Source organism: Callithrix jacchus, chromosome 11, assembly GCF_049354715.1.
Source record: "Callithrix jacchus isolate 240 chromosome 11, calJac240_pri, whole genome shotgun sequence".
Lineage (NCBI taxonomy): Eukaryota > Metazoa > Chordata > Mammalia > Primates > Cebidae > Callithrix > Callithrix jacchus.
The window spans coordinates 39705936-39724858 of record NC_133512.1 but is presented as its reverse complement, the minus strand read 5'-3'; the positions used below and the strand labels follow the sequence as shown (position 1 = coordinate 39724858).

The window sequence follows — 18923 nt, the reverse complement described above, 5'->3', positions numbered from 1 at the left end:
TGGTTATGAGGGAAAAGACAGAAGAAGAGGACTTTGGACACATAGATTGCCCAGCTGACCTGAAAGGCCAACTAAGGATGAAGACTGGATTTTTAACCAAGAGCACCTATTTGTGTGCCCACATGGCTTTCTCTAACAGCACACTGCCACATGTTTAAAAATAGACAAAGCAAATAGTGAGACTGATCATAACTTGCAGATTTTGCAGAAATAATGAGTCTCATCATAAGGACTTTCTGCATAAGGTCCTGTGGAAACACTGTTATTTTGAGTGCCTGAAATAATAAACAATAGAGTTTGTGCTGGAAAGGGACAGAAATCAAGCCAGAAGAGGGCTGAAGGGAATGGAAGCCAGATGCGGTCTACAAGTCCAGTATTGGGAGACAGGGAGTGAGAGAACCTGAATGAGGAAAGGTTTGGGCTATGAATGGATGGCAGGATTCTAGTTATGAAAAAGTGCTTGGTGGAGGTGAGAGGTCTCATTAGCTGGTGTCTCTATGGACTCTCCTAGTGAGTGTGGCTACTAGACAGTGAAAATACAGTTTCCTATCATATGTGGTACACAGAAACACTCCCAGAAAAAAACAAAATCCTATGTGTACATTAAATCACGCTCATTCTTTCTACTCTCTCTACATATATACATACATACACACATATTCATCATGCACTTATGTATACATACACACATATATATTCATAAATATGACTTGAAATATTATTCAGAAAATAACATGTTAACAACAGACTCCCAACCAAGAAAAAAGAACACTGGACTTCATTTTTGTCTTTTTATTTTATTTTACTTTGCTCTAAGTTCCAGGATACATGTGCAGAATGTGCAGGTTTGTTACACAGGTATACAAGTGTATTGGTGGTTTGCTGCTCCCTCCCCTCACCCACTACCCCCAACAGGCCCTGGTGTATGATGTTTGCCTCCCTGTGTTCACGTGTTCTCACTGTTCAACTCCCACTTATGAGTGAGAACATGCAGTGTTTGGTTTTGTGTTCCTGTGTTATTTTGCTGAGGATGAGGCTTCATCCATGTCCATGCAAAGGACATGATCTCATTCCTTTTTATGGCTGTGTAGTATGGAGTTTCTTTCAATTCCAGATATTTAACTGCTCTATAATTTAACATAACACTTTCATATCAGAAAACTTAATTTTCTCATTGGCAAAATGGGTTAAATTGTATCTATTTAACAAGCATTTTTTAAAAACTAGATTAAAATTTAGAAACATATCTCAGAGTTTTTGAAACCCTAAATATTATAGCTTAATTTACTAATTCAACAAATATTGATTGGGCACTATAATATGGTTGTATTTGTGTTTGGGGAATTGATTGTGAACAAATCAGACACATTCTTCTCCCTTACAGGTTTCGAATCAAATGGGGGGAGTTTAAGGGCTTATCACATAATAAAGCACCTTTCTTGCCCTGTGTTGAACTCCTGGCTTCAAGTAGTCCTTCCACTTCGGTCTCCCAAAGTGGTGGGATCACAGACATGAGCCACAGCACTGTGTGCCTATGCTTCGCCCTCTCCCAAGACTTAAGCCAGAGTTCTGCCAGGGTCCCCCTATACTCAGGGGGGTCTTCTGAGAAACGTCAATGTATCAGTTAGTTCTCATGATGCTGATAAAGACATACCCAAGAGTGGGTAATTTACAAAGAAAAAGAGGTTTAATGGACTTACAATTCCATATAGCTGAAGAGGCCTCAAAATCATGGTGAAAGGCAAGTAGGAGCAAAGGCATGTCTTACATGATGGCAGGCAAGAAAGCCTATGCAGGGGAACTGCCCTTTATAAAGCAATCAGATCTCATGAGACTTACTCACTATCACAGGAACAGTACAGGAAAAACCCACCCCCATTATTCAGTTACCTCCCACCAGGTCCCTTCCATTACACCTGGGAATTATGAGAGCTACAATTCAAGATGAGATTTGGGTGGGGACACAGCTAAACCATATAAGTCAAGGAAGAAGGACTTTGGTTACCTGTGATCACAATTTGTTAATGTTTCATCTTATGTTACTTTTATAGTGATTTAATTATTCAAAATCTTAAATGCAAGCTCATCTTCGAAATGATTATTTTCACATGCTTATATCCTTCATACACACATGTACACATATACAGATGCACGCACACATATATGCATACACACATACACACACACATATATATATGTATGTATACACTACATATTTTGGTAAGAAAACTCATGCATAATAAAAGCCCAAAGGAGATTAAATATTCAGAATATTAGCACATTAACATTCAGTGTATTGGGGATAATGTCCATGTTAATGTATCTGTTCATCTAAAAGATGACTGGCATTCATACCTAGGATTTGAAAGTACATCCAGGCTGGGCATGGGGACTCATACCTGTAATCCTAGCACTTCAGGAGGCCGAGACGGGTGGATCACCAGAGCTCAGGAGTTTGAGACCAGCATGGACAACATGGAGAAATCCCATCTCTACTAAAAATACAAAAATTAGCTGGGTGTGGTGCTGCATGCCTGTAATCCCAGCTACTTGAGAGGCTGAGAAAGGAGAATTAATTGAACCTGGGAGGTGGAGGTTGCAGTGAGCCGAGATTGCACCATTGCACTCCAGCCTGCACAACGGGAGTGAGATTCCTTCTCAAAAAAAAAAAAAAGTACATCAAATACTCTTTGATGAGCTAAGTAAAGTGAAAATGTACATGCTATGTCCCTAACAAGGAAAGCCACTTGAGTTTAAATAACAAAAAAGAGCACATGGATAGAGAAAATGTTAATGCAGAACATCTTGTTGCTTTACTATTCAGTAATAAAGATTAGCCAGTTAGGAATATGTATATACGTGTGTATATTTAACCATATAAATAAATACAGATTTTAAACTAACAATCACACAGGATATCATGCATTTCAAATTTGCATACAAACAGTACTTCCTAAAATTGGCAATTCAATTTACTCATAATCTGAATATCTTCTGCAGGTGTAGTAACAATTCTCAGTATGTCTAGATGCCTATAATATGCTTAGCAGTGGCCTAAATATTTTAAGTGGATTATCTCATTTCATTTTGTCAACAATCTCTCTGCAGGAGATACTATTGTTTTTGAAAATTTACAAATTCAAAAGATGGGAAAACTGAGGCTTTAAGGAATTAAATAACTTATTTGTCATCGTTATTGCTCCTCATTGCTCCAAAATAGAGAGAACATCTTCTCAATTCAACAAATCATGTTCATTCTGCCTTCTAAATATCTTTTAGGTCCACTTTTTTCTCTCCAACCCACTGCTGCAACTCTGGTTCTGGCAACTGTTAGCTGGGTTAAAGTAAAAAGTCTCTGATAGTTGGACTCCTGGAGTTTAATAACTCAAGTGGTTGATTAGTGGTTACAACTAAGTTCATATTAGTTTTGATGACTAACCTCCTGCTGTCACAATAATCCTAACACCATAATCAGTGCCTGTCAGGTACTTCTGGGTCTTCCTTGAGCAACTCTTGCATGTGTAGAGGAATGAGTCTGTGCTCACTTGAGAGCCATGAATACCAGCTGTGACGCCCCACACCCACCACTCCTGCCCACACTTGGGGTTGCTGCTTCAGTTCTCAAAACTTTACAATCCTCAGAGGGCAAAGTGACTCTTCATTCCTTTTAGCCCTCAATGACGTGGTTTTTCTTTTTTTTAGTCACAAATGAGGAACGCTTTCTTCCAAACATTCATTTTGCCACAAAAGGCCCAAAAGATCCAGCACTTGTGCTGTAAATCTTATATGAAACAGTTCTTTCTACTTCTACCTGAAAGTCTTTTCCCTTGGTGCTCAAATAACCATTTACCGGATCAAGATAGAACAGACTTCGTTCACTGCTGTTCATTCCCTGTCTTTTCCCATCTCTTCTCTTATTTCTCACTACAATTCTTTTTTTTTTCCTTCAGCAAAAACTATCAACCAAACAAAGATAAATCAAACTCATATCAGCCAATGCAAATGTCCAGTGGATGTAATGGGCCAGTGGGCAGGATGAATGAGGTGTAGTAAACCCCTTGGTCCACTGGTCATGGCTCATCAGGTTTGCCCACAGCCAGTCTTTGAATTGCAATTTAACTGAATAGGGGTACTTTAAGTTCTCCTTAAATGCAAATATAATTACATTTTTTTTTCATTCCTTGATATATGTCAGTGACTTCTCATTATTTTCTGATTAAGTGAAAACCCCAAAGATGTTGACAAATGTTTTCATTAACCACTTTCAGTTTTTTCTCTTTCATCAGTTGCAACAACCTTCTCTATCAACCCTACTTCAAACTACATGTTCTAGAGAAGGGATGGCCTCTAGCATGTGGGACTATTGCATAACAAGCAAATAGCAGTGCATAGAGCTATTGGAGAATGCCATAGTCACTTATTCTGCAAGTTTACAATAATTCCTATTTCAGTGTCAATTCAGAAATAACTACTAATTACTAAAAGCATGATTTAAAATCTGCAGGTATAACCAATAACAAGCTTACTTAACATCTAAGAATGATGAGAACTGTTTTAGCCTTTAAGTTGTAAACAAATATTATGATGATGACTCTGCTGAAGAACCAAGCAGATGAAAAACGATGCCAGTAAACACTAGGTATTTCAGGTTCATTGACATGTTATAAATCAAATAAAGTTAAGCTTGCCAATAATTATATTTAATCACTTTATCATATTAAGTATATTACTTATTTGCCTCAGAAGAATAATTTTGAAAAGCAATTTTTGATACTTTATAAATTACAATAATAGCATGTGTACAAATGTGCATAGTAATATTATTTTGTGTTCTTCAGGGAGATGAAATAACTTTTATATGTAAGAGATTATTCCTGTAAGCCAGGAATTATTTTAGTGACATTTACTTTGTTTCTATTGATTCTATTTAGAGCTGAATCTGTTGCACTAAAACCAAATAATACCAGACAAGTTGTTAAGCCTTGTCTAATCATATTATATTATCCATTTGTTCTTTGTTCCATTTGATGAGCATAGTTCAAATCAGGTAACTGAAGTTAACGTAACTTGACGCAAAAGCAATGCAAGTTGTATAGCAGAACAGAAGAGTCTATTTTGTGGGCAGTTACCACTGAAAATAATTGTGAGAAATGAGTGTCATAAAGAAAAATTTGACTGTTGATAGATGTGACAATTTATGACAACTAATGAGACCGCTTAGCAGAATCTGTATACCTTTTGTTGCTATAGGCCAAATTATTAAACAGTGTTGGTAGGATAATAGTTTGATGATGAGCATTGCAGGTAAGTTGATAAAAATTACTGATGCATGAGACTACAGCGACTATTTCAGAAACCAATTATTAGAAGATATATAAAAATAGAGACATAAAACAGTTAAGTATGTGAGGTAATATATGTTAATTAGCTTGATTTGGCCATTCCACAATGTATATGTAGATCGAAACATGATGTTTTAACACCATAGATATATACCACTCTTATTTATCAATTACAATTAATTTTTCAAAAGAATACATCCATCACAACAGATTTAGAAAGTTTTGTCTTGTCATCCTCATAAGGATGTAGGGCATTTATGCAAAAAGATTTACTAATATAAAAATCTTAATCATAATAAAAAAATATATAAGAAAAATCAACATGCATATAATTCTGCATAAGGAGCTAAATGAGCATAGAGGCTGAGAAGCACCATAGTAGATGGTCACTGAAGTGGGTACAGACTGTTAAACAATATCTAGTTGTGACTAGTCATGCTGATGCTGTGGCATCAGTCATGGAGACCAGAGAGAAGAAAGAAGATTGGCTGAGTAATAGCTTGTTATAATGTATTTTGCCAAAGGATAGAAGATTGGCTCAATAACAGCTTGTTATAATGTATTTTGCTAACAGAGTCAATCTGAGTTTTAAAAAATAAATCACTGATAACGATATATTATTAATGATTAATTTCCTTATCCTATGTGGAGAAATCTAAGATACTACTAAAGTTTAAATAACAATACTAATTACGTCAGTCTTTTTGCAGATAAGCCACTTATTCTTGAAGAAAAAAATGCTTATCAGATACATTGTCATTTCTTTATTTTATAGAGGTGCTCTGAGAGTTCAAATACAGTTTTCCTAATTTACATCTTTGTAAAATGGTAGAGCTGGATTACAAACCCAGGAGTTTCTGCTGGTATAATCATTTCTAATGCAAATCTGTTCTGTTAAACATTCAATTCTCAGACCCAAACTCCTGGAATCTAAAACTATTCACTGACTTGCTATAGTGCTTAGGTTTGAAAGTCAGTCTCTTTAGATAGGGTCCAAGTGCTGCATGGTCTCCACCATTCTATTCGTTCTCAAGAATCTCTATAACCCACAGTCTTATGGAGTATTATGAATAATGGCTGTTCACCCTTATAAATAGCCATGCTGACCTGCACCTCTCTCTGTGGCATTTGCCAGGTGTCATATTTACCAGAGTGGCTTTCCACATGCTATTCTCTCTACATGGAACATTCTTCTTTCCCTTTTTGCCAAGCTAAATCCTTCTCATTCTTCATGTCTTGGCTCAGAGAAGCTTTTCTTGATTGCTCATAATTTAGGACCCTGTAGCACTCTTCATAACTCTTATCTCCTTGCTCTTTTATAATTCTTTTGTGTGAAACTTGGATGAATATTTGTCTCCCTCAACAGACTGTAAATTCAGAAGAGGAGTGACTGGATCTGTTAAGTTTGCTATTGTATCTTCCAATTTCTACCACAGTGCCTAACACCTAGTAAGCTTTTATTACACTGGATAGATGAATGTATGAATGAGTTCCAAGAAAGCCAACAAATAATTAATTACAGGAGTGTTTGACCCACAGTGGCAAGTTTTCATTTTATATAAGATATCTTCTTACACGGTATGGTTTGAGCTGTGTGCTCCCTCAAACACTTATCTATTTTAAGGGGAAAGTAAGTGTGTGTGTGTGTGTGTGTGTGTGTGTGTGTGTGTGTGTTTTTAAGAGGATACTTGTGGTTAAATGCTAAAATAAATAAATGTTAAACAATATTCTCTCTTTTTCTCTGTTTTTTATTAAAATTTTTTTTTTTGTTAGCCAAACATTTTAACATGAACTATCAGCAACTGGCTCCCAGGTCAATGACAAAAGAGATTTGGAGTATGTTGACTTTGATCCATGCATGCTTTGGGAGGAAGGGTAAAACAGAGATAAAGTCAAACTTTTCTTGAGTTTTACATGCTTGGTAATTTGCACACAAACAATTGGGTCTAGACACCAGTGGTGAAAATTGTGATTCTCCTAATGTATGTTTAGTAAGATGCTTCTTGGGATAAGAGGGTATAAAGTTTAATGTCTGATCCTGCAAGAACTGGGATCCTACTTACTTGACCCAACATGTGATATGTCTCAACCCGTGGGTTTAAAAAAATCCATCCATGACCATTATCAGTGTTAAATCTAGTGTATTAACAGAGAAACCTAAAAGTTGTAATTAGTGGTATTTTATTATGTCCACTTACTTTATTATTTTCCTTAAATCTGTGCTTCATATTTTTTAATTAATGACCTCTGATGAAAACCATTGACTATATCTTCTGAAAAATTCAGAGATGCACATTCTCATATAGTTTTACACACAATTTCAGGAGTCTTACATCCACTAGAATTCTTCCACAGATCCTAGACTGACAATATCTATTCAAGATTAGTCTATCCAATTCATGTGCCTTAAATAGAAATGATTTATATTACTTGTCATCTCTCTCTCGTTATGATGTTTTATATCCAGACTCTAATTATCAAAAGGGAGGAATAAAGGAAATGCTTGAGAGATCCATCATATTCAAATGAAACCTATTTTTCCCCTCCCTCTCTTCAGCCTATTGTTTCTAGACCAGAGCTCTATTGTTCATCCAGTACTGTTCATTGGCTGCCAACAAGTAAAGGGATACTAATCTAGGCCATTGTGCAATTTCATCTTTCTCTGGGCTGTTATATAATTAAAGTAATTTCAGTCTGCTCTCTTGAACATTTTTTCTACAGGCAGTTGTAAAAATATAGAAGTTAAAAAGCAAATGAAGGATCAAAAATATAATTTGTTTACTTTTCTATTGTGAAAGAAATTACTCATTGTGGACTTGTTACTTATTTAATTTCAAAATTGAAATGTAGTTTCTTTTGTATTTTGTACTACAGAAAAAAATCCTATTGATTTAAAGTGGTCATTTTCCAAGAATGCTTCAAGGCGGCTGAATTTTAAACATTTCTAAAGCAACCAGTTTGTCACATATACAAATGCATAGTGCAACCAAATTAGTAATTTATTTCTCCTGAAACCTTTATGTCTAAGGATGCCAGAAGCAATTTAAATATTCTGTATAAATGCAATAACTTTTACCAACTTTCTACCCAATTGAGAAACAATGTTGTTAAATAGGTGCAGCTTCATATAGGTCAATGCCAACACTAAACTAAATCCCTAAACCTCAATCCAGAATCATGGATTAACTAAACATACACACTCTTTCCCATTTTGCATACTACAAACACTGGTTACTCTTGAATCCAATTCCCTCTGCTTCTGTTTGGTGATACTTTAGCTGAAAGCTTTGCAGCATCCTGCTAACAACAGCCTTGCCTTGTAAGGCACATTATTGTTTATGGATTCTTCGTGATTTGAAAACAACAATATTTGATTTGCAAAATTTTACCTCTTGTTAGTACTTTTTTTTTTTTGGTATTTTGTTGGCTGGCATGAAAAACGTACTAGGCAAAGATGCCTGTTTAAAATGAGAACCTGAGAAGAAAAGAGTGACCTACCATTACTGGAAGTGACCAGTGAGTACATTAGGCAATACTTCATCTCCTTAGAGGCTCACCTCCACTTGGCTCTGGAAGAAAGATTGGCAGAAAATAATGAATGCATTCTGTTGCTGGTGAGCATACACCTGTTAATCCAGCTTCCCTGAACTGTGCACCGCACTTGCATACTAGAATTCAGAAATGTTATCCATAGCAAGGGAGGAGGGGGGATAATAAAGATTCTCACATGTTTGTTAAAGATACCCTCTATCTTAACCAAATTTATACTGAGCACTTCACCTTCCATCCCTTATGCATTGATTTACAATTTTTTTAAATCACAAGTGATAAAAAATATTTTAGCATAAACACACACATATATAATTATACAGATGTACAAATATTTAAAAATTGACAAACTATGTAATGTATAACCACATCAATATGTGATGTTATAAAACATGCACACCAATAGATATTAAGACAGATGAGACAAAAATAAAACAAACATTTTTAAATTAATTTTATTTTGAGTTAGTGGGTTAGAAACTTTTTTACCAGGTTTCTAAAAGTGTTGTTTTTTAACAACTTTATTAATAGATTCACATACACTATATGATTTACTCATTTCTATGTACAATTCGGTGGTTTTGCATATAATCAGAGTTGTGCAACCATCACCACAGTCAATATTAGAACATTTTCATCACCTCCTAAAAGAAACTCTGTCCCCATTAGCAGCAACTTCATCCTCCTACAACCCTAGCCAACCACTAGTCTACTTTTTGTCTCCATAAATTTGTGTGTTCTGCATATTTTATGTAAATCAAATTGTATGGTATGTGGTATTTTGTGAAAGCGTGTTCTCTCTCACTTTCAAGGTTCATCCAGATTGCAGTGTCTACCAGTGTTTCATTTCTTTTTATGGCCAGATAATATTGTATTCTATGGATATAGCATAATTTATGTATCCATTTAACAATTGGTAAATGGATAAATGGGTGGGAAGCACCCACCTTGGCCTCCCAAAGTTTTGGGTAGACATTTGCATTGTTTATACTTTGGGCTTTCACAAATAGTGCTGCTATGAACACTCAAGTATAAGTTTTAATGTGGAAGTATTTCTTCATTTTTCTTAGGTATGTACATACTATTGAAATTGCTGGGTCATATGGTAACTTTATATTTAACTCTTTGAGGAAGCACAAACTGTTTCTAAAGTGGCTACATCATTTAACACCCTTCCCAGCAGTGTATGGAAGTTCCAGTTTCTCTGCATCTTCCACAGCACTTGCTTTTTATCTTTTATTTATAATAAACATTCTAGTTGGTGGGAAGTTGTAAATCACTGGAGTTTTGATTTACAAATCTCTGATAGCTAATGATGTGGGCATCTTTTCACATGCCTATCTTTTTTAGATATATGACTGTTCAGAACCTTTACCCATTTTTAAATTGGGTCGCCTCTTTAGTATTGATTGAGTTATAAGAATTCATATATTCTGGATGTAAGTCTCTTATTAGATATGTGATTTATAGATATTTTCTCTAACTTGTGGTTCATCCTTTCACTTATTTTATGGTGTCCTTTGGAGCACAACATCTTTACCTTGATGAAGCCTAATCAACCTTTTTTTTTTTTTTTTTTGAGACAGTTTAGTTTTGTCCTCCAGGCTGGAGTGCAATGGTGTGATCGTGGCTCACTGCAACCTCCGCCTCCCACGTTCAAGTGATTCTCCTGCCTCAGCCTCCCTAGTAGGTGGGATTACAGGCGCACACCACCACGCCAGCTAATTTTTGTATTTTTAATAGAGATGGGGTTTCTTCATGTTGGCCAGGCTGGTCTCAAACTCCTGACGTCAAGTGATCCTACCAGCTCAGCCTCCCGAAGTGCTGGGATTACAGGCTTGAGCCACCTTGACTGGCCTAACTAACCGATTTTTTTAGTCACTTTTGCTTTGGATCTTACATGCAAGAAAATGTACTCCTCTATTTCATCTGAGAGTATTACATTTTAGATCTTACATTTAGTTCTGTGATCCATTTGGAGTTAACTTTTGTGTATGGCATGAGGAATGGAGTTTTATTGTATTCTTTTGCAAAAATGTGATGGTGATTATGCAGTTGTCCCCATTCCAACTGTTAAAAAGTCTTTCATGGAGGAAGAATTTTAAAAATATTTTGCCCTATTGAATTGTCTTGGCACACTTGTTGAAAATCAATTGATCGTAAATGTGTTTATTTCTGGATTCTTAATTAAATCCCATTGATCTACATGTCTATCCTTAAGCAAGGACCACACTGTTTTAATTACTGTAACTGTACAGTATAGTAAGTTTTGAAATTAGACTAGAGTTTATGTATCTGACCTTTGATGCAGGAATTGGGTAGAAATGCTAGTGTTTATCCATATAGCAAATATTGGTATAATTTATTTGCTTTCTTATATTTTAATTTAAAAATTAAATATGAGAAGTTCTGATATTTTGTTCTGTACCTGAACAGATTGGCTCATACTATTGAATCGAACTGTGTTCTTAAAGTTTGCATTTTAATGTATTTAACTTTTAATTGCACTTAATGTTAATAATATTTATATTTATTTGTTGTTTTGTTTCAAATCATATTAAGTCCCCAATTTATAATCTTCTTAATTTTTTGGTCCCTTTAATATCATTAAGTGTTTCCTTACTGAGGAAATTTAATGATAATACTTGAAAATTTAAAAACAAAATGTACTTAATTGTACATATGACTGTGTTCATTTATCTATCAGTGAAGTTATTTCACAGTTGTTACAGACTAATGTATATCTTATGAATATATGACCTAAAAGTAAATTCACATACTTTATCTTAGTAAAAAAGAAATGAGGTTGTAGTGAGCCGAGATCGCACCATTGCACTCCAGCCTGGGTAACAAGAGCGAAACTCCGTCTCGGGAAAAAAAAAAAAAAAAAAGAAATGTATTACCAAACTTGATTTTATGCTTTTTTAATTTTTTTCTTCTTTTTTTGAGACAGTCTCACTCTGTCATTCAGGCTGGAGTATAGTGGCCTGATCATGGCTCACTATAGCTTCAACGTGCTGGGCTCAAGTGATCCTCCCACCTCAGCCTCCTGGGAGTACAGGCATGTGCCACCATGCCAACTAACTTTTTTGTTGTTTAACTTTTTATAGAGACAGGATCTCCCTATGTTGCCCAGTCTGGTCTTGAGCTCCTGGTCTCAAGCATTCCTCTGACTTTGCCTCCCAAAGTGCTGGGATTATAGTGTGAGTTGCTGTGCCTGGCCTATTTTTATTTTATTTTTTCATTTACTTTTACTTTTTCTCTCAATTTTTTTTTCTTCTACAAAAATGTAGTGTTTTCAACAAAACTATCTGTATACGGAAGGTTACTTATTATAATAATATTGGTGTTTTATATATGACAAACCTGCTATAAGCATTAATTCTATTTTTGAAAATTTATTAAACACTTAACATTTATTTAAAAAGAATAAATATTACAACAATGAACACTCATAACATCCAGCTTAAGAAATAAAACACTACAGGTACAATTCAAGTTTGCTATGTATCTCTCTCCATTGCCCCTCCCATTCTTTCTCTTCTGAATTTGCTGTTTATTTTTTCATGTATGTGTTTATTTTTTATTAATATCATTTACATATTTAATGTTACATTAATTTGCAAATTTTGAAAATAAAATATTATCATATATTCTTTTGCTTTTTTTCACTCACCATATTTACTATAGTTATAGTAAATATAAACTCTTTGTGCTAAATGTTAGTGAATTGTTCTTTAAAGTGTTAAAACAATTTACTCTCCTCCAAGAAGTCTATGAGTTTCTCTTGTTCCATATTTTCAGAGTATGCATTATGATTTGTGATTTCTGTTATTTTCTCTTGCTAAAGTTGCACAATGATATAGACTATAGCCCATTAAGTAACTACGCACATTCTGGAAGCAAATGTGATCATCCAGAGCAAAGTGAAAACCCAGAAGCCATACATTTGGTCCCTGAGCAATAGCAACAAGAAAGCAAAACAAAACAACACAGAAAAAAAATCACTGTTACTACAAAAAAAAAAAAAATAGAACCATGTAATCTCTTTAACCAGGGACTTTATCACCTCATAGTCTCCACTAACAAGCCACTCCCAGTAAATATTTCATTCTAAGCCACAACATTGTGTTTGACATACAAAGAGCTTCTATAACTTTCCCTACTCACTTTCAAATGACTGCAGTGCCTATGCTTTACTACTTAGAATGGTGGGGCCACAAAGGCATTGATGTTTTACTAGGCATTATTGAGGAATTTACAAAATAGGTGAATAATAACTATTTTGTCAAAGTAATTAGGTCACTTTTATCAGTGGGAGTGGATAGATGTTTGGGCACAGTGGCCTTAGACCACACCAAATAAAGAAAAATTGTCTTACACATCTCAGTTAGCTGGGAATATTTTCCAAAATGACAATCTGGCAAAAAAACCCCAACAAAACAAAGTCCCCAGTTGAATCACCTGAAAAAGAAAGACTAATATTTTTACTGCTAAAAAATAGACTCAATAGAGAATATATGAAATAAATGCTAATCAAAAATGCTTTTGTGGGGAGCATGTTAACTGTTCATTTAAGAAGGCATGATACATTTTCTAATGGTACTCAATAAATAAAATGTTAACTTGGGTATTCATCCAATTTGTATTAACAATAGATTCTGAACTGTTGATTTGTCAGCACTGCAAGAGAGAAACATGCTCTTTCATATTTACTTAGAAGTATAAACATGGATAAAGTTATTTCTCATTAAAAATACTAATAATAAAAAAATGGCTTAGTGAAACACTTTAATCCATTCCAGAGACAAAAGAAAAATGTAATTTCTGCTTTCAATCTCAAGAAGGATGCTTTTGATAATGAGGCTGGATATCTATCCTAAAATAAAAGTGACCTGGAATTTAATGATAACTCAGTGACTAATACGTACTATAATAATATGTGGTTTACTGGATTGTTATGACTTTCCTTATACATTAAAAGCCATAATTCATTTGTAAAAGTGTATAATTGCAATCAACTCTTTGAAAGTGAATAAACGTCTCTCTTCTACAGTGCTATTTTGAAAGAGAGTCCGAAAATGTTTGGCCCATCTCTGTTCATAGTTCCAGTAATCATGAAGCTGTCCTAATACAGTGTTTGAAAGATTTGACTGTTTAGTTTAAATAACATTTACTATTTTTTTAAGTTACAATTTTAATGTAGGTGATATGCAGAAAACTTGGAAACGACATAAAAGTAGAAAGGAAAAATAATCCTCAAATCACTAGAACTTTCCTCGCATTATCTCCAAAACAAAATAATTTTAGGATTTTGTCCTTTGGTAATCATTTTGTCTAGACCCTATTTCTCATTTTTTTTCTCAGCTACTTCTTGATTACTTTGTATATATAATGCTTGTGTTTTTGTTTTAGCCTATCCTTATTATAAGATCTTAAGGATGATTATATATATCTCTCTCCTTATTATGCATTCATTTTTAACTGAAGATATATATTATTAAAGACTACTATGTGTGAAAGATATAAATTATTAAAGACTACTAGGCCTGGGAAAGACAGGCATGGGAATATATAACAGCAAAATGTCATCTCTTCATGGAACTTACTAACTGTAGTTAAGGTACAAGTACCTAAAGTTTGGGTGTCAACCCACAACATCCTTAATCTACTCTGCTGTCTGTACAACACAACACAGCGCAAGGACTGTTGCCATTTGCTTGAGCAATAGATATTGGATGAACGTTTATCAGTAATAAATAAATTAATATTGAACAAGTAGTTATTTGTTTATAATCTATATTGCCATATTCTTTCTGGTAGACATTGGACAGGTAGGATGCTACTTGCTGAATTGTGAAGTTTTATACAATGAGGTAACATTTATATAATGCTTTTGAGTTAGCAAACTGTTACTCCATTATCTTACAGTGTTTCAGTGAAGCTCAAGTAAAGCAATAAATATTTACTATTAAAAAAAGAGAAGGGTAATAGGTGGTGTTATTTAAATGGAGTCCTTACAGTATCAAGCTACTCTTTAAGAGATAAAATATTTAGTAACCCCAGTCATCTAAAAAAAGTGATTTAAAAAAAAAGGCCTTTAATTTCCAAATATCTATTGCACTTTCTTAATGCACAAATAAAATGACATATCTTCCAAAAGGTATGAGAAAATATATAAAACGCAGCAGAAAATAAGTTAAAAGATGAGTTATATCTAGTTTCTGGTTCAATGAACTTTCAACATTATTAAAGGAAAGATCATTTTACACATGCACACGTCAGCACACACACATGCACAATGTATTTAGCGCTTCTCCTTTCATTCCTCTCTTGGTGAATTCCAATTTGTCTTTCACTTTAAATATCATTTTAAGTGAAAGACAAATTGATTCATTTAAATATCACTTTCTTAGACAAAATTTCCCTGAACCTCTTCATCAGGTTTTCAAAAAAAGTTTTTCATAGCATCCTGAATATTTCCTATACAGCACTCATTGTATTTATAATTACACTGTTGTATGATCATCATAAAGTATACTTAACAAACCTAGATGGTATAGCCTACTATGCGCCTAGGCCCATATATTATAGTCTACTTTTCTTAGGCTACAAACCTGTACAGCATGTTACTATACTGAATACTGTAGGCAATTTGTGTATCTAAACATAGAAAAGGTACAATAAAAATACAGTTTATTATAAAAGGTAAAACAGTATATCTGGATAGAGCACTTACAATGAATGGAGCTTGCATAACTAGAAGTTGGTCTGGGTGAGTCAGTGAGTGACTGGTGATGAACATGAAGGACATCGTTGCATGGTACTGTAGACTTAATAAACACTGTACAGTTAGGCTACACTAAATTGTTAAAAATAAAGTAATTGTGCTATGATATTAGGTAGGCTATTATTACATCAGTAGGTGATAGGGATTTTTACGCTCCATTATAATCTTATGGGCCCACTGTCATATGTATGGTCTATCCTTGACCAAAAGATTGCTATGGGACACATGACTTATTTAGTATCTGTCTCCTCACTAGAGAATAAGCATAAAAAATGTTCTATACACTAACAAAGTGTCCTGCATGAAGTGTGGGCTCAATAAATAGTTACTGCATGCAATAACTAATATATAAAAGGCTGCAGCAGGGAAAGGAGAACAAAATGTGATGAGAATGTAACAGAAAGGGAAAACAGTTAATGTGAGTGTTCAAAACAGACTATGAAATTTTAAGTGGACCTTAGAGGATGTGTGTAGTGCTGAATGTGGAGCTTCATAGCCACAATATAGGGGTGATGTAGAAAGGATGGCTTGGAAGAAGCATGAATGATCACAGCCGACATATCCATTAGACACAGCAGACACAGTGCCCAGAGCCTATGATAAACTGTTAGGGGCCCACAAAAAGTTTCAAATTTTAATTTCTTAATAAGAAAAAATGAATCTAATAATATGTATATATAATAATGAATCCAGTGTATGCAAATAAAGGCTTAAAATGCAAGTTTTAATACTATTTTTTCGAGTCCATAAAGATAAAAATGCACAAGGCCCATGAAAGTCATACTGCAGCCTTGGGAATGATATCTGTTGTTCAGTAGATAGTGTTTTGGCTATAACTTAGAATAGGAATAAATGATCTAAGGCTGAACATGTTGGTTAGCCTCAGGTCAAGAAGAGTACAAATGACAGGCTGGGAGGTTCTTCAAATTTGGGTTAACCTTCAGAGCCTTTTCGTGTTAATGTCTTGTTTACCACAGGGCTTCAGGGAGAGAATTCTTCCAGGAAGGAATTGGACTGGTTGGTATTAGAAGTCGGGTGATCAGAGAGGAGCCTTTTGCAATGTCTTAAATGGGAGCTGAAGAAATTACAGTAGAAAGAGAAGAGATGAATATTACCAAAAATCAGATAAACATATACCCAGGAATTTTAGATCATATGTTGAAAAGTTTCCTTTTCCTGATATTTGTATTCCCTGGAACAGTAAGCTCCATATGAAAAGGCACCATATTAATCTTACTGCAGTGTCCTCAGGCACTGAACATAAGACACTCAACAAAACAAAACAAGAGACAGACCTTTGTAAAACTGTATAAACTATTGTAACTAGAACTAGATCCCTGACCAATGCATCCCAATCTTCGAAGCAAATGGCCAAAGCCTAAATATGTGACATATACTTTCCAATTGATTGATGGTTTGATTATTCTGTAGAGCAAAACACAAGTAACAATAACATACGTGAATTATAACCTATCTTAAAGTTAATTTTAAGTCATTCTTACTTTTTTCTAAATTCAGAAATCTCTGCCTATGGTCTATAATTAAATATGTATTTATAATCCCAATTCATAGATTTATATGCAACATTAACTCCTGTCATATATAGAGAAAGCTACAATTACATAAAACTACATAATATGCAATGAGTACAGCTGTGTTGTATACAGATTTGTTAGCTTTCTCAGTAGGTGAGTAATTTGTACATATAGCACATACCAAGCCTTGGGCTGGAAATACAGGATGAGTATGACATGTGATGGCACATGTTGGGTGGAAAGGGAACATCTAGTCTAGCAGGAAGTAATGTCTGCATCTAGGCCCCACTAAGGAGAAGTAATGTCTGCATCAAGTCTTGAAAGAACAAATGCTAGTCAGGCAGGAAGCAGAAGCAGAAGAGCACACGCATTTCTAAAATTATAGGGATTAGACTTGTTTACTTTGGTAACTTTTGGAGCAACAGTGTCTTTATCTACGGCAAGAGATTATCATGATTTTTACTGCTGTTCAGCTATTTCCATATTCATTAGGAAAGATAAATAAAAACAGCATAAAGATTATTAATTCCCTCATGTTGAAGAGAGAGAAAATATTCAGTGTAGTATATAAATTTTTGATAAATATTTTTATTAATAAATATTAACAAATTTTTAAAACAATATATATTATAAATATATATTTTGAAACATACGGTTTTTTTTTTGGACAGAGCTCTCTGTGTAGCATTGATGATTAAGCTGCTTATATGTGTTTGAGAGTATCTTTTTATGGAGACAGAGAAAGAGACTAAGTGAATCTTCCATAAACTTCCAAACTATGGTTCACTGATTTGGTAACTTGGGAAGGATGAAGAATAATAACAGTGTTAAATCACTGAGGATATATTTAATAATATATTTAAAAATAATTTATAGTGTTGAAATTATATCATACAAACTATGAAATACTCATTTTTTTCTATACCAATATATGAAGACTGTACGAAGACTGACAGGTGTCCAAGTATAATTGTGTAATTGGTCATTTGTAGAGGCATCCATAGAATTCATGAACAATATTCACTGAAATAAATTCAGGAGAGAATTTTCAGCATTAGGCCTCATTGGCAGTTTGAAAGCAGTTGAATTGTTCTCCCATGTTGTGTGGCAGTCCCGGGGCTATATTCAAAATGTTGGTATCTAGGTAGGAAATGAGTCTAGGTCAACGTTACTCTAGAGGTTAAAGGTCTGTTTCTTTCAATCACTTCAAACTGACAGGCCTCCTGCCATCGCCTGCTCCTTAGCCAGGCAGACAGGCCCTGGCTGTCAGTGTGAAAACATCTGTTGAATGGATTTATTGACTGAATCTTGTTTTTTCTCTTTCTTTCTCTATTTTTTTTTTTCTTTTTCCTTCACACTGTTTATTATGTCTCTGACCTGATGAACTTGAATTTGTTGACATGTCGCTCTCAGTGTCTCCCTCAATCCTTGACTTACATTTCTTTCTACTGTGCTCTTTTCTTGACAACAGCCCTTCCTGGAGCCCCCGCGCACACATGCACTCTCTGTGCGCCAAGCTCCGCTGGCTGCGGTTGGTATGGATGGACTAGACAAACACCGTCTTGTCTCCAGGACTTACTCTTCCCCTGCTGCCACCGTTTTACCTCACCCAGCAATGGACCGCCCTCTCCAGCCTGGCTCTGCAACTGGTAGGAATCCCTAAAGACTCTCTAATAGGCAGGCTAAATGCACAATTCTTGTAGCATT

At 34.7% G+C, this 18923-nt stretch overlaps 1 protein-coding gene across 31 annotated transcripts in view; it reads left to right on the top strand.

Moving 5' to 3' along the window:
- HDAC9 (histone deacetylase 9) overlaps positions 1 to 18923 on the top strand; it is a 959772-nt gene that overhangs the window by 653235 nt on the left and 287614 nt on the right. For all 31 annotated transcript variants that reach the window (XR_013523929.1, XM_078342579.1, XM_054237178.2 and 28 more), the window contains one exon: positions 18688 to 18865. Coding sequence is in view for 30 of the 31 variants with exons in the window: in XM_078342579.1 (XP_078198705.1) it covers positions 18688 to 18865 (178 nt within the window). In the remaining variant the exon portion in view is untranslated. The remainder of the gene's footprint in view (positions 1 to 18687; positions 18866 to 18923) is intronic.